The sequence below is a fragment of the Durio zibethinus genome, chromosome 18 (assembly GCF_047325235.1).
Source record: "Durio zibethinus cultivar Kanyao isolate XHJ-2024 chromosome 18, ASM4732523v1, whole genome shotgun sequence".
NCBI classification, from domain to species: Eukaryota; Viridiplantae; Streptophyta; class Magnoliopsida; order Malvales; family Malvaceae; genus Durio; species Durio zibethinus.
In genome coordinates, this window is record NC_143179.1 from 22,039,255 (window position 1) to 22,054,112 (window position 14,858).

The 14,858-nt window shown below is 32.4% G+C and overlaps 2 protein-coding genes across 6 annotated transcripts; one reads left to right on the forward strand and one right to left on the reverse strand.

Annotated features, from left to right (window-relative positions):
* The first annotated feature begins 3,048 nt into the window (after positions 1-3,048).
* LOC111300755 (methylesterase 10-like) lies at positions 3,049-4,343 on the forward strand. Its single transcript, XM_022896372.2, has 3 exons — positions 3,049-3,513; positions 3,604-3,741; positions 3,919-4,343. Exons 1-3 carry the CDS (start codon positions 3,151-3,153, stop codon positions 4,198-4,200), a joined length of 783 nt encoding a protein of 260 aa, XP_022752107.1. The 5' UTR covers positions 3,049-3,150; the 3' UTR covers positions 4,201-4,343.
* On the reverse strand, positions 3,273-9,065 carry LOC111300756 (very-long-chain enoyl-CoA reductase-like). Of its 5 annotated transcripts, none has more exons than XM_089747952.1 (8): positions 8,568-9,065; positions 8,404-8,447; positions 7,107-8,010; positions 6,917-7,011; positions 4,927-5,457; positions 4,630-4,669; positions 4,424-4,518; positions 3,273-3,412 (listed from the first exon to the last, which is right to left on the reverse strand). In XM_089747952.1, exons 1-3 carry the CDS (start codon positions 8,588-8,590, stop codon positions 7,550-7,552), a joined length of 528 nt encoding a protein of 175 aa, XP_089604078.1. In that variant the 5' UTR covers positions 8,591-9,065; the 3' UTR covers positions 3,273-3,412; positions 4,424-4,518; positions 4,630-4,669; positions 4,927-5,457; positions 6,917-7,011; positions 7,107-7,549. The 5 variants fall into 5 exon arrangements, with proteins under 5 accessions (XP_089604078.1, XP_089604079.1, XP_089604076.1 ...); XM_089747953.1 differs by having other exon boundaries at positions 4,630-4,760; XM_089747950.1 differs by lacking the exon at positions 4,630-4,669.
* Positions 9,066-14,858: the final 5,793 nt, after the last annotated feature.

The following is a 14,858-nucleotide window of genomic DNA, read 5'->3' on the forward strand; positions in this document are numbered from 1 at the left end:
ACAATGAGCCATGGGCCATGTTGGGCTTTACGGTTGGCCTTGTTGAGATGTGCTGGGCTGAAGGTACGGCCCGTTAAGCCATCTTTTAAAATTGTGAAACAGGTAAAAACGCGCCGTTTTGATAATCAGGTGTCGAAATACGTGAGGCTTTGCGTTGCAAGTTTTCTGCTTAATTTCTATATGTTCGTCTTTTTTTAATAATTAATTCCTTTTATCAAAAGTTTTTCTTTTTCTTTTTTTCTAACTTTTTCATTTGATTAATTTAGCAGTTAAATTTTAGTTTTTTTTCTTTAAATATATTTTGAACTGAAAGTAAAGAGATTTAAAATCCCTTTGATTAGTTTGAACTGGAAGTACTTGCTTCATGTTGATGTTCTCAGTATTCTGATTGAGTTATTTGAACAAAGTGTGAGAAATATAGTTAGTGTCACAAATTGATCATGCCTCAGCTTTCGTTTTGATGATATTCTTGTTGCCATTCTCATCTTTGTTCGTTAGGAAATTTCAAAAAGGAACATGTTTAGAATGGTGGGTTAATATTGTGCTGCCATTACTCAGTTCATCGGATTCTGCTTTCGGAATGAACATGATCAAGAGGATGCTCCAGACCGGGCATCCAACCGTGCTCAGCTGATTATCAGACTGAGTAAGCTAATTCACTCCCTAAATTTCTTTTCAACTATGACAGTTCCACTACACTGGGTATTCTTAAGCGCATGAGTTGAACTTGTAGCGAAGAGCAAAACAGATGGAAGCTCATTGTTAGAGGTATTTTTAGGTTCTAAGGGTAAAATATTTTTTTTCCTATTAGAGATTGTTGACATATCAGACCGACTTGATTTCATGAGATCATAATAATTTAATCACCTCTCAAATCTATTCAGTTGACCTTTGCCTTGTCATTCTCAATGTGAGTCTAAGTTAGCTGGATCTGCTAGGTTATCTTGAGCCCTAAGGCTGATCTTGGTCAGCCATGCTGCCCATGTCCCCTCTTGTTATAAGTATAAATAGGATAATCTAGATACTATTTCATGATTTTTTTTTTTACCTTTTTATATGTTTTTTTTATTATCCTTTTTCGTTGATTTCTGAGTTAAGCATAGAAGCATAAATACTGAATCCACTCTCAGTCTTTATCTTTAACAACTTTCTTTTTCTTTTTCTTTTTTTTTTGTTATTTCCAAAATTTTACCTCTCAAAAACAGCGCGGCACGGTCACAAACGAAGCAGGCAGGGTTTGAATTCCTGAAGATATAACACACGATACATAATTGAATCCATTATCCCATTTATATCCTTTTCCTTTCCTTTCTTGAGAAGTTACCATTTCCTGTATTATATTACTACTTGTTCAGTAAACCAAAGCGAAAATGATAACCCGATTTCTGATGCAGCTATACATATAAAATTGCAAAGGAATGGTTTTATAGATTTTATCGTTTTCTATTTTAAAGATTTCGTTCTGTCATATTGGCCCACATATACAAATAACTAGATAAAGTGGTGGCAACATGAAAGCAATTGCTTTTTACCTTTCGGCGACCTACCAATTAGTGAGCCATTTTGCCTCATATATATATATATATATATGAGACAAATGGCTCAATAATTGGTAGGTCGCCTATATATATATATATATATGAGGCAAAATGGCTCAATAATTGGTAGGTCGCCTATATATATATATATATATATATGAGGCAAAATGGCTCAATAATTGGTAGGTCGCCTATATATATATATATATGAGGCAAAATGGCTCAATAATTGGTAGGTCGCCGAAAGGTAAAAAGCAATTGCTTTCATGTTGCCACCACTTTATCTAGTTATTTGTAGAACTCATCTAAAGGGACAAAAAATCACAAAATGGAATGGTTGTCGTCCATTTGAAATTAAATGAAAAATGTGTCATTTTTCACATGTTCTTTATCCATTTTTTTTGTAAATAAACTCAAAATTTTTAAGTTATCATTGAATAGAAAAATATGTGATGTAATTACAATCAAGTGATTCAGTGACTTTTGATATTTGACCTAATTCTTGATTGCTTCCAAATTAAATCTATCCAAAAGTCGGGCTATTTATTTGAACTAAAAAATTCATTTAAAATTTGAGAGGATTTGAATATAAATTTTAAGCTCGTTAAATAGAATTGAATTTAAATTTTAAACTCATTTAAAAAATAAATTGCGTTTTGGATATGAAATTTAAGGTTTGGGTTTGACTCGGTTCAGTCTAAATAACAATAATATATTTTTTATTTATATTTATATTACATAATAATAAATAGATAATTAAATAATATATATACATACATTAATATCCTATACTTATATATACTAATCACATTGAAACACTAAATTAAATTAACAAAATAATTTTGTTGTGCTTTATTTTGTTAATTATTTATAGATTATAGTTAATTTTTATTTGAAAAAATTAAAATATGGGCTATCTAAAAGGAGTCTTTTAAAATTGAACCGAACCTGAGCAATAAAATAAAGCTCATATTTTAGACTAAAGAGGGCTGAAGAAACTTAAAACTTATTAATATCTTGTCTAAATTCGATCTAAACGGACCCATAAATAGATTTACTTCAAACCTAAGCTGATAAGGTAGGTGACATATTCAAGAATATGTTATTATTGTTTCAAGAAAGGCAGACTCTATGTGGTTATTGACCGAAAGTATAGGCTAAAGGTTCCTAATTTGGAAAAAAATTATTTTGTAGATACTATAAAGTAGGGACAATCCAGTAATTAGCAAAAATACCCCAACTAATCTCATCAAAAATAATTCAAATTTTAATTTAATTATATCATACAATTATTTTTAAATTAAAAATATAAAATATAAAATATAAATCTCAATACTTACTATTCTTTCTTTAGTCCAAAACTGTTATCTCTTTGTATAAAAAGAATTTTCGTCCAAGGTAAGAACAGAAATTAAAAGAATTATAAGAAAAATTATCTTACTTATAGTAAGCCTTAAATTCTGTGACAGTGGCGGGTAAGGCAATGGACGGTGTCTCCTTTATTATTGTGTGCACAATTTTTGTTTTTTTGCTCATATATACAAAGTCTATTTAAAGGAAGATAGGCCTCAAAATATAGAAAACATATAGCACACAACAAGAGACTATAGCAATGGAGAGAAAACAGCACTTTGTATTAATCCATGGGATCTGCCATGGAGCCTGGTGCTGGTACAAGCTTGTGAGCCTACTCAAAACGGCTGGTCATCAAGTCACTGCCTTGGACCTTGGTGCTTCCGGGGTTGATCCCAAGCGGCTCGAAGAGATTATTTCCTTTTCAGATTACTTGCAGCCATTGATGGATTTCTTGGCCCCTCTTCCTGATGATCACAAGGTCATTCTTGTTGGTCACAGCTACGGCGGTCTCTGTATATCTATAGCCATGGAAAGATTTCCCAAGAAAATTTCAGTTGCAGTGTTTATTTCAGCCTGTATGCCTCATCATAGCTCTTCACCAGGGACTCTCATACAACAAGTAAACCTAGTAATTAATACTAATTTAATACATTAATAGCCAGGTTTGAATGTTCTAATTTTAGTTAACTTTCCTTTTTGGTTGATTTAGTACTTTAAAAGGACCCCAGTGGAGTCGTTAATGGATTGCCAGTTCACATTTGATAAAGGCCCGGAGAAGCCGCCAACTTCAGCACTCTTTGGTCCAAAATTCATGGCGGCCAAAGCTTATCGACACTGCCAATTAGAGGCAAGTTTATATATATATATATATATATATATATATTTTAACAAGGCAAGGCCTTTTAATCGGTTGAAGCAACGATCAAACTGCTATATCTGCCTCATTTTCTGAGAACTTGGCTTCATATATGTATATATGTGTATGTGAATTTGTCCTAATTAATTGCATTGTTATTGCGTGCAGGATGTGGAGTTGGCCAAAATGTTGGTTCGACCAAGTGAGCTGTTCTTGGAGGAATTGGCCACGGCGGATTTGTTAACAGAAGAAAATTTCGGATCGGTGGATCGAGTTTTCATTGGATTAGAAGATGATGAAGTGATGGTGGAAGAGTTCCAGCGACTGATGCTTGAGAGCTCTCCAGCCAAAGAAGTGAAATTCATTAGTGGATCCGACCACATGGTCATGCTTTCCAAGCCCAAAGAGCTTTGCCAGCTTTTACAAGACATCGCAGATAAATTCTGCTGAACATGTACATATATATATGCTAAATCTTGAAATCTTTTCTTGTTTCGATGAAATATTTTTTGTTTTAATATACAAGATCCCTTATAATCATATATGAAATAATTTTTATTAAAAAAAATAAAAATTATATAGATTTTTTTTTTCTTTTGGAATTCATAAAATCTGAAGAACTTGCTTAAGTGGATGTGTCGCATTCAAAGGTATCACATAATGTCATACGAACCTGAGCTGTGTACTTGGCTCTAAATTAATTGCAATGTGAAGCAGGCGGCATGAAATGCTCCTTGGAGTGTTGTTTTTTGTCTGATCATATGGCACCTATGAATATCGCGAATTTATTTTAGAAAGAAAACTTCAATGAAAATGTCTGGCGTCAAATAACTTTATCTATTGCTTATGAATATTTGGCTGTTTGGAGAAAAAATTCACCTAAAAAATTTCAGTATGAAACAGATTGTTTGGCAACCTCCTGATCAGAAGGGGACATTGTTAAATTAAACTAGGTTTCAAGCCCACATTTCGTCGCGTAAGTGAAATAAAATTATATATTTATGATTTAACTGTAGAAATAAAATAAAATTATGAATTAATAATTTAAAATTACAAGTGAAAGAAAGTCGTACAAAAATAGTTTCCAATCCAATTTCCAGAGGCAATCAGTTGAAACCGAAAAGTAGTTCAATTCAAATCTCTTCCCATTCAGAATGTTTGGTTGAAAGCAATTACCTCATTGGAACAAAAACAACGATAAACATAACCAGATTCTAAGAGCTCTGAGGGTATTGCTTGTACATAGAATTCACATAAGTCCCTACTCACACCAAGGCCTGCACAGCAACAGATAAAATCTATTAATTCTAAAAGTGACAAACAGAATGGTACATGTAAAATTGCAGTGATACATTTCATGCAAAGATTTATTAGATTTGACAAAGAGCAAAACAAATTAAGTAACTCTTTGTGTTTCAAATCAAGTAAAGATTCATTATGGGGCAGAGATTTGAAGAGTTCAGAACGTGATGGCCGGCTGGGTAGGAGAAGATAAAAAGAACAACATACTGGACATCACTAAATTAGGGGATAGAATTTGTAGCTTATCTGGAATGAACTGATGCTTGACTTTGTGTTTTTTCAGATCGAGGTATGGGATATCCCCTGATTTGATGATGGAATTCAGCTCTGAACACATCAGTAATTGTGCTTCCTGGGTGAATCACTTTGTTTCAAAAAGATGTCACTCCATGCCGAGTCATAATGCTTAAATAGTTCACAAAACAAACATAAATCAATTTGATAATTCAGCTTCTTTAGGAAGCATATCAAAATGATTAGTCCCTGGAATAAATTGTTCAAAAAACACATAAATTCAAACCATAGTCTAAGCAAGCATGAAAGAAAACCACATGAATTGTTGTTTCACATTGTTTATCATATGATCTCAAATTCTTCAAAAGCTCAATCCAGGCAAAGAATAATTTATAACCCCACCAAATTGAAACAAAAAACAATGAAAAAAGCAAAGCAAGGCTTACCATCAAGGAGCGGCATCATATGCACAAGCGTTGTGTTTTGCATGGAATTAAGCTAGCATCACTCTTTCACAACAGATAAATGTGTCAAACAAACATATTTCTCAACCATTGAGATCTTCACTCATAGTATGTTGTTGTGGAAAAACAATTTGAACATGGTGATTACCAGAAAAATGAAAGGCAGTACATAAGATCATTGAAACCTAAACACTCCCGGTATATGCTTCTAACTCCTGGTGTGGTGCAGCAAAAATAAACCTGTTGCTACTATGAAATGTCTCAAATATTAGATAGTGACATAGATTTAAACAGAACCTTAAGCTGTCAAAGGTCATATTGTTTACATTGAACCGTGACAAGTATAACTGTTGAAAATGAAAATGAAAATGTTGATATAATGTAAAATTTATAAAGAGTTAACTCACTTTATCATATAAGTATATCAGCAAGCTAGGTTTGCAAACTGATTCCACCCAAAGCATTGTCTAGCTAAATCTTCATCTGATGAATACTAATAGAATCTCAGGCTCTTTACAAAATCAAATGCCAAGTAAAAAACTAATTGATTCCTTACAATTAATGATGAAGCAAGTTAAACTGGAAAAAAAAACAACTAAAAAATAAATTGATCATCCTAAAGAATAGCAAAACACTTGACACATATCGACAGAAAACATCAGTTCCAAACAACAATAAAAACCACCAGTGTCATGGTGCTCTTATCCATTATTGCAAAATTTCACGAAACCATAGTTCCATGGTTCTTTACTCTCTTTCTGAATTACTACATGTTCCAATTAACCTAAAACATAAACTGATTGAATTTCATTTTCCTACATATGTTCACAGTTAATCTACATGTCTCTAATTAAAAAATGACAATAAGTAACGCTTTTTTTGTTGATGCAGATCATCACAAAAAGGTTGGCAAATCTAATTTCTCAGCAAAGAAAAAAGAAGAAAAGGAAGAGTTTTCGAAGAATTATTAAATTATACCATTTAGATTAAAATTGAAGAAACACATCATAAACTGTTATGGTGGAGATTTTGTAAATTTAGTAGCTCCAAATAAATTATTCCAGTATACTTGATGATGTATTCTTGGAAACCTGCAAAATTACACTAAGAAGAGAAATGAAAGGATATCTAACATAATTCGTGATATCTATGCAATATTATATCACCTTGCACTACTCACATTGCTGCATATCCCTGCTACATAATAGCGCCTGCATTTTGAATGGTTTTAAAGTCTATCCAACATGCCAAGTTTTGAACTCTGCAACAGGATTAAACATTCCAAATCATCTTTGTGTGTGAAAAAAAATAGTAATCACATGCCTAATACTCAAATTTGAAAAGATAAACAATTACCAGTCAAGTTTGGTATTGCTTATAATGTCCTCTGCCCAACTTTTCTAGTTAGTTACAGACAGTGGAATGTGCAAATAAGGGTGTTGTACTTGGTAATTGATATACAAAATGATGGAAAAAGTTTCGTGGATGAAGATGGATTCAATACATGGACTTAGGAAGTCTTATGGTTTTTGCAGATCCTTGAATGTCTGGAAGACTGTGGAAGGATGAAATGGAGAAAAAACATAGAAAGGGATCATTTGTATATCCCTAAACCCAGCCATTGGTAAATCTCTGTTGCGTAATTTGCACATGTCACAATGTTGAACAGAAACCCACGAGGAATTTGATACCTTCCACTCCCATCAGGGCTGCGTAGATTCATCAGTATGATATGACAATAGAAGTTTGTGAGTTGACAAACCAATCCAAAACCAAACCCAATCTTCATTTGGAGGTCACTAACAGGTGTATAAAGCGGGTGGTTTACGTAGTAAGCAAGAACCAAAGGTCCAGTAATAAGCACAATTTCTGAAGACATTTGATAGTGAAGATGTTGCATGGCTTAAGCGGTGGACGAAGAATGTTTCCATGATACGTTTGAAGTTGTGGAAACAGTAGTAATATAAAGCATATGTTTGAACAGGGTGGATGACACGCTTCCCTTCATAACCCAAGAACTTGTACACAGGAAAGTAGTAGAAGATGGGATAGAGAATCAAAGGACCCAAGCACTCAAAGAAGAAAAGGGTACGGTAAGACTCTTGTGGACCCAGATCCTTGACCACTACAGTTATGTTGTTCTGGTTTCCACCGCAGTAGTCTTTGAGACTCTTCTTGCAGTTAAGGACAATAGGCCTCTCCTTTGATCCCGATGGCACAAGAAGTGTTAGTCCTTGTCTCGAAGGATAGAACTTTTTCGCTGCCAGTACAACACATGAGAATTCAGTTGAAAAGAATCTAATGACCAATGAAGGTGTCTACACGCATGCTATAAAAAAACACATCTTTTGAGGAATTGGGGGAAAGGTTCAAGATGACAATAAAAAGGCAAAAAAATCCATCAAAATTTCGGCATTTATTACCACTCAAATGCTAAACTATAACAGACCCCATAGAACCCCTTTCCTCACGAGAAAAAATAGGCAGCAAAGTAATATATGTTGCAATTGGCAAGATTTTCTTTCACCTCAATATGGATGGAATTCAAGACATATCTACTTTACAAAACCCAGCTGAAACTTAAGTAGGAGGAAGAATTGACTAACAGAGTAAGCAATTAAGCTAATTTTTAACAACTAAAAAAGCATATCACCTACTCTTCTTGTGAATTGCCTCCTGCAGATCAGCCACAGTTGCCTGCAAAAAAACACAAGGAAACATAATTTCTTATCTTTCCCTTCATTTTCCAAGCAACAATCAACCCAACACTATAAAACAAAAAGGAAAGTAAAACCCATGAAAGATAAAAACACATACTGAGTCATGCCAAAATCACCCATTTAGACAGTAATAAAGCTTGCAGTCTTGGAAAATAAAAAAAAAAAAGAATTTCAATATAAGAAGTTATCATATCATAATCACCCAAAACTCTCATTTCTGCAACTGTCCTGGCCACTGCTACATCAAATTTCTCCATAAAGTTGGAATGCCACCCCAAATTCTGTCCTATAACAATGGATGGACTGTGCATATTAGCCATGAGAAGATAAAGCTGAGTAATGCACTCAAAAATTTTTTTCCTTTTACAAAAATATTCACTTTCAAATAATGAAATAACCCATATAAGGACTGTTAAAACAATGCCTCTGCTCTTTCTCTCACAACCTAAACATTGGACAGCCCTGTGAGACAACAGTGTTAGTGACAAAAGTTTTTATTTTTATTTTTTATTTCCCGGCAGGAATAGAAAATAATAGAAGTCAGGAGGAATGCAGACGTAGGGCGGCCGCTGAGCTCGACCTCGAATCATTCTTATTCAAGTTATCCCAATAGTCACTTTTCGTCATGTCCGATATCAAGACGATCATATTATTTTAAAATAAAATTTTAAAATAATATAAATTTTAATCCATAATTATTAAAAAATTTTCAAATAAAATAAAGTTCTCAATAAGTAAAATAATTAAATAATAAATCTTTAAAGGTTTAATATTGAGTATTATAACTAAAAAAAATAATACTTCATAAATTTTATTCTCTAAATAGTTTTTCAATGCTCAATTCTTCTAGCTCCTCTCAAGATTAATCATACTTATTATTCATATCATCTATAAAAAAAAAAAATGAAAAATTAGCAAATCATAGCTTAGTAAGTATACACTCACGCATCTTATCAGATCAAATATTATTTTCATACGTATTATATAGATCATTCTAAAAATATTCATCAACTCATAATGTCAAAAATAATTAAAAAATCAACATTCTGTCAAGAATTCATATATCACAAATCAATATCAAACATGTCAACAAATCATGGATCAATTTGTAAAAAGAAAATCATTCATCATAAATCATCATTATCATTCATTTATCATTAGCTACGGTTATTGTTATAACCAGTGACATTAGTCGTATCGACAATTTCATTTTCATGATCATTACTAATTATTATAACCCGCTAACCAGAGTCTTACGCTAACTACTGTAACATGTTAGCAAGGCCATATGATTATATCTATGCTAACTACTATTAATCGTTAGCTAGGGCCGTAAAATTTGTTCTAGTGTCGATAATCTTACTTCTTAAGGATATAAAAAACGTAGCTATCATAAAATCATTCTTTAAATATAAATTACTTTCTTGTTTAATTCACAAGCATGATCCATCATTTATATATAAAAACACAAAATAATCATATGCTTGATTTTATTTTCATACTTCGAAAATAATGAAATAAAATATTCATTCATTGATAAACATACATATATACATAGATTCGAAAACAAGTAAAGTGTGTAAGATTCTACTTATTTTCTTTCGATTTCACCACCTAGTTTTTTTTCAAAATAATTAATGGTCTATTCAAGATAATTTCAACATAACAGTAATTAATCAACCCATTTGAGACCACTTATACCAAAATAATTAAGTTAAATAAGAATTAACTCAAGTAACTAATTCTAGTAGCCTGCACTACTTTCACTAAAATGATCATATCTCAAGATGTCTAATTTGAAATTAAAATCTTTTTAATGCGTTAAAAACTAAACTCGATAAAGTTTCAACCATATATGACTCATCTCGTGATTCATTGTGGATTAATTATAATAATTTTTACAATCCACGTCAGATACTGTTACCAGATAACCTGTATACATTTTAATAAAATTACATATTTATTCATAAAAAAGCTCCAAAATTCAATTCCGCTTGTTTTGTTGAAAAGTAAACTCAATAAGCTTTCCAAATATATATGGCTTAATCTGTAAATCCTTCTATAAAAATTAAGAGAAATTTCGTAATTTCTCCCTACTGCTGCTACTAGGCAGCCTGCACATCCTTAAGTAAACATTAAACTACTATTCATAAAAAATTCAGAATTAATTTTTATTTATTTCATTGAAAAGTAAATTTAGCAAGTATTATAACAATATATCATAATCATAGCAATATTTAATCTTTCAATACAATATATAACCTTAATTTATTATTGTAAATACCAGAGTTCATATTAGAGTTCATACGAAATAAAAAATTTTTTTTCTATTCCCATCAAATTTTTATTTTTTATTTTTACAACAATAAAATCATATTACAAATTTTCTCAACACTTACCCTAATTAAAGTCTAAATTATTTGTCCAAACTAATCTTGAAGAGAGATAATGAAAATCTTAAAATTTTAAAAATTTTCGATTATAAATTACACATCAAAACTTAACAATTAACACTCTAAAATTGAAAGAAATTATTTACTCACCTCTACAGACAATTCTCCTTACAGATTTTGTTATACCCTTCACTAAAAATCATTCGATGTCTTTTACGTATAAAAAAAGGAGAGGAGAACTAAACTTTTATTTTTCCTTCGATTCATCATTGACTAAAAACTGAATAAGTTAATCTTATAAAAAATTTGAATTATTTATCAATAGTATTTTATATTTCTATTTTTTATTAAAGAGTCTCTCTATTTATAAAAATACTTAAAAAATAATCTTTTTTTTTTTAAACGGATTTTACACCACTATTCTCAAATGCCCAGATGCCAGATCTGTTCTCAATTAAAACATGCAACCACAAAAATGGCGAGACATCAACTACCAAGCTTACCAATTCTAAAGAACAGTACGCATGGCTGTCCTCTCTTTCGCCACAAATTCAACAACAAACAACGCAGCACTATTTGAAATAAAATTATTTTTTTTATTGAAGTAAAAGGACTAAGAAGAGTAAATTACAGCTTCAATCCAATGCTGAAAAGCCAATTTTTATGCTTTGGCGTCCATACGCAAACCTTTCCCGACCTGCCAAAATTCCAAAGCTGATTATTTATGTAAATAAATAAATAAATAAAACAATAATTTGTAAAAATTAATAAAAAAAAAGACAAAACATGGAAAATTTAGAAAGTCACAGCTTTTAAAATAACGATTTTTTAATATAAATAACAAAGAAAAAGAAAGAAAAACTTGAAAATTTTTTACCGTCAATCAACGACTCCACCGGCATTTCAAAACCACCACCGTTATTCCCCGATGGGGAATCTGATTCACTTGCTTCTTTCTTCGGACCATCCATAGAGAAAAAATGGGACGGTTCGAAGCCCCCACGTAACCCTGTTTTCTGAAGGTCCGAGGAAAAAATGTTACCAAATGGAGACTTTGACTGGAGATTGAAATTTGAAACAGCTGCTTGAGTTGAGGAGAGAAGGAAAGAATGAAAAGGTGGTTGAGAACCAGCTCTAACAGAATCAATGCCCATTGCCGACCCAAACATGAATCAAGAAAGGAAAAGGGGCCCTCTAGAAACTTCTAGCAATCAGCTGTACACCCAAATCTATCCTCTACTTTCTTCTTTTTGACATTCAATTCATGCACTTACAATTGGAGTCGGGGCCTCCTTTTATTGTAGGTAATAGATAATAGACACTGATGGTTCTGCAAATGGAAATCCAAGACCTGCTGGTGCAGGAGGTCTATTTTGATTTTCGAGGTAAGTGTATGTTATGGTTTAATTTGCTTGGAAAGTAAGACGTAATTATCAACGAGTGATTTAAGTGATAAAGAAAAAATATATTTTTTAATTTAAATTCGAATCTGTTAAGAAATGATAACAAAATAATTTTTTATAAATTCGTTAAATCTAATTGTTTGAATCAGTCAAAAGAAGAGATATAACACACGAAACTCAAAAATCTCTTGCTGCTAAATAAAAAAAAGTGGGATGCACTTCAAGCTTGGCAACCGAGTTATGAGGCTGACGCGATGATTTCATGCTTGCTGTTCAGTATAATTTCTCTAACTTAATTATTGGGATGAATTCTCTTGTAGATTTGAATCTTATAATTCATGGTATTCAATCCTTTGCTGTTCATAGTTCCCTTATAAATGATTGTAGGTTAACCAAGCAGCAACCCAGAAGAACTACACTTGTTTATATTTTATAGTATGACCCATGCTTGTGCTGGTATATATATATTTTGGCAAAAATAGGAGCTTACCATCAGTAGGATTTTATTGTTTTTATCGAACCTCTTAATGGTGTTGGCCTTTCTTTGTTTGCTGATATTATTGGGGCCGGTTACTTTCCCTGTACTGTTTGTTGTAACTTGAACTCTTAGTTTATTAATTTATTTATCTCCATTTTATAATTAAAAAATGACTTTTAATAAAAGTGTAAGATTAAATTCATTAAAATTGAGTTAAAATTTAAAAACTAAAACTAGCAAATTGAAAATGATAAGAGTTATCACGGGCTTGTGGCTGGTCGCAAGTTTTGTATGTTTGCTTGGATTGGCTGGTCTGGCAGTGACCTGGTTAGTGCTCTTGTCCTTATTGCTTTTGCGGCTTTGCATGATTGCATCCGATTCGGAATATCTGCAACAATGGTGGCCACAGCTTTTGACTCTAACCATCGAGGAGTTCCAAATTGGAGCCTACATGACCAATTATGGTACTGCATGGCAACAGTAGTTCAAGAAGTAACAGATATTTCATGCCTAGCTATGATTTAAACTATTTTTACTATACAAAACTCAAATTTTAATTGAATTATTTTGCTATATATGTAGTTCTCATCTCACTAGCTCTTTCAAGTTTCAACGGAAGGCCAGAGTATCCAATTGGACTGTCAATGCCAACCAATTTCATCTCCTTTTGGTCCAAAGCCCAAGTTACTCAAACATTCTCAATCCAAACTGCCCACAAGCCTTACCAGATTCAGTATAGAATTCAACAGCTGCATGCCTTGAGGTCGTCGTTGATGACCTATGTTATGCCTTGACTGCCATGTGTTATACCTTGACCTTCATAGCTCGATCAGCAACATTTTTACCAGATCTTAAACTAGCCAAAATACTGGTGAGGCCTACCTGGTTTTCCTGGAAGAATTGGTCAATGAGTCCCTGTTAAAGGGAAGTTCGAAAGCTAAATTATAGATCCATTAATCAGACTTTTCGAAGTCTGTGAACAAGACAGATCCTAGATATGGATTACCTAGAACAGCCAACTGAAGAGGTGAAGTTAACCAATGCAGCTTATATGAAATTTAGGAGAAACAAAAGAACTCCATTTAACTGCTTTGTGCTAGAAATTATTCAGATTGTGACATCACAGATTAATAATTTTCCTACTGATAGTCATGATACTGCAGAAATATATACTTGTCTGGGACCAAGAAATTTCCATCCACGTGTAGTACAAAATACAGACTATTCAATGACCTTTTTTGTTTCTGATCGCTGAATTCTACAATATTTTGTTCTTTTCTTGAAAAATTGATGCTGAAATGTAGCCTGTTGATAATGGGTTTTGGAATATTATTCACTGCCACTGATGTCCCATCACGAAGTGATATTGCAACTGCCAATTTCCACCTCAGAAACAGAGACAATTGAGGTTTGATCTTAAAAAATAAATAAAGGATATGGTTATTAATCATAAATGGTTCCCCATGGCTTTAACTGCCCTAATTTTCAATTAATTAAAGGTATATAATTTCTTAGCTAACTGATTAAGTCAGATATTATTATGGTCAAGCAGGTGGGTTATGCGCTTGAAATGGAGAGCAAGCACTATTTAGGCGTCAAATCTATCATATCCGTACCTAAGCAAAATGGCCAGAAAAAAAAACAAAAAAAATTAAAAACCAAAATTAATCAATCAAAAGAACAGAAGGAAAAAATGGCAACTTGGGAAGATCGATGCTTTTCTCAAGGCCTGGGCCATTGCAAAGCCCCTTGTCATCCATTACATTGCAATTTGCAAAGAATTTTCACCCTTGATGTTAACGGGTCGAGTCCCATTAGATAAGCCCCAATTACACTTAATTGCATGATCGAGCAAGAAAACGAAGAGGATTGAGACGAAAAAGAAATCAGGAAGCACTTTGAGCTAGTGTCACATGATAATTATTCTCTTTTTATATAATTGATTTATTAAAATATATAGTGCCAATATTTATATATCTAGTGATTTTTTTTCCCATTCAATGTGGAATTAAAGATGACATTTTTTTTCTAATTAATCTCATTAAGTGACTTTCAATAGGAACGAAGATTTACTTTTTTGAAGTATTTAACATGATATTCTCTTTTGTTTTATT

Excerpts from the sequence above, each read along its gene's own strand:
- LOC111300755 (XM_022896372.2), top strand. The coding sequence starts at position 3,151 with ATGGAGAGAAAACAGCACTTTGTATTAATCCATGGGATCTGCCATGGA. Across the intron at positions 3,514-3,603 it reads CAGGGACTCTCATACAACAA|TACTTTAAAAGGACCCCAGT; the intron begins GTAAACCTAGTA and ends TGGTTGATTTAG. Across the intron at positions 3,742-3,918 it reads ATCGACACTGCCAATTAGAG|GATGTGGAGTTGGCCAAAAT; the intron begins GCAAGTTTATAT and ends TATTGCGTGCAG.
- LOC111300756 (XM_089747950.1), bottom strand. The coding sequence starts at position 8,590 with ATGGGTGATTTTGGCATGACTCA. Across the intron at positions 8,448-8,567 it reads GGTGATTTTGGCATGACTCA|GCAACTGTGGCTGATCTGCA; the intron begins GTATGTGTTTTT and ends GTTTTTTTGCAG. Across the intron at positions 8,011-8,403 it reads GCAATTCACAAGAAGAGTAG|CGAAAAAGTTCTATCCTTCG; the intron begins GTGATATGCTTT and ends TTGTACTGGCAG.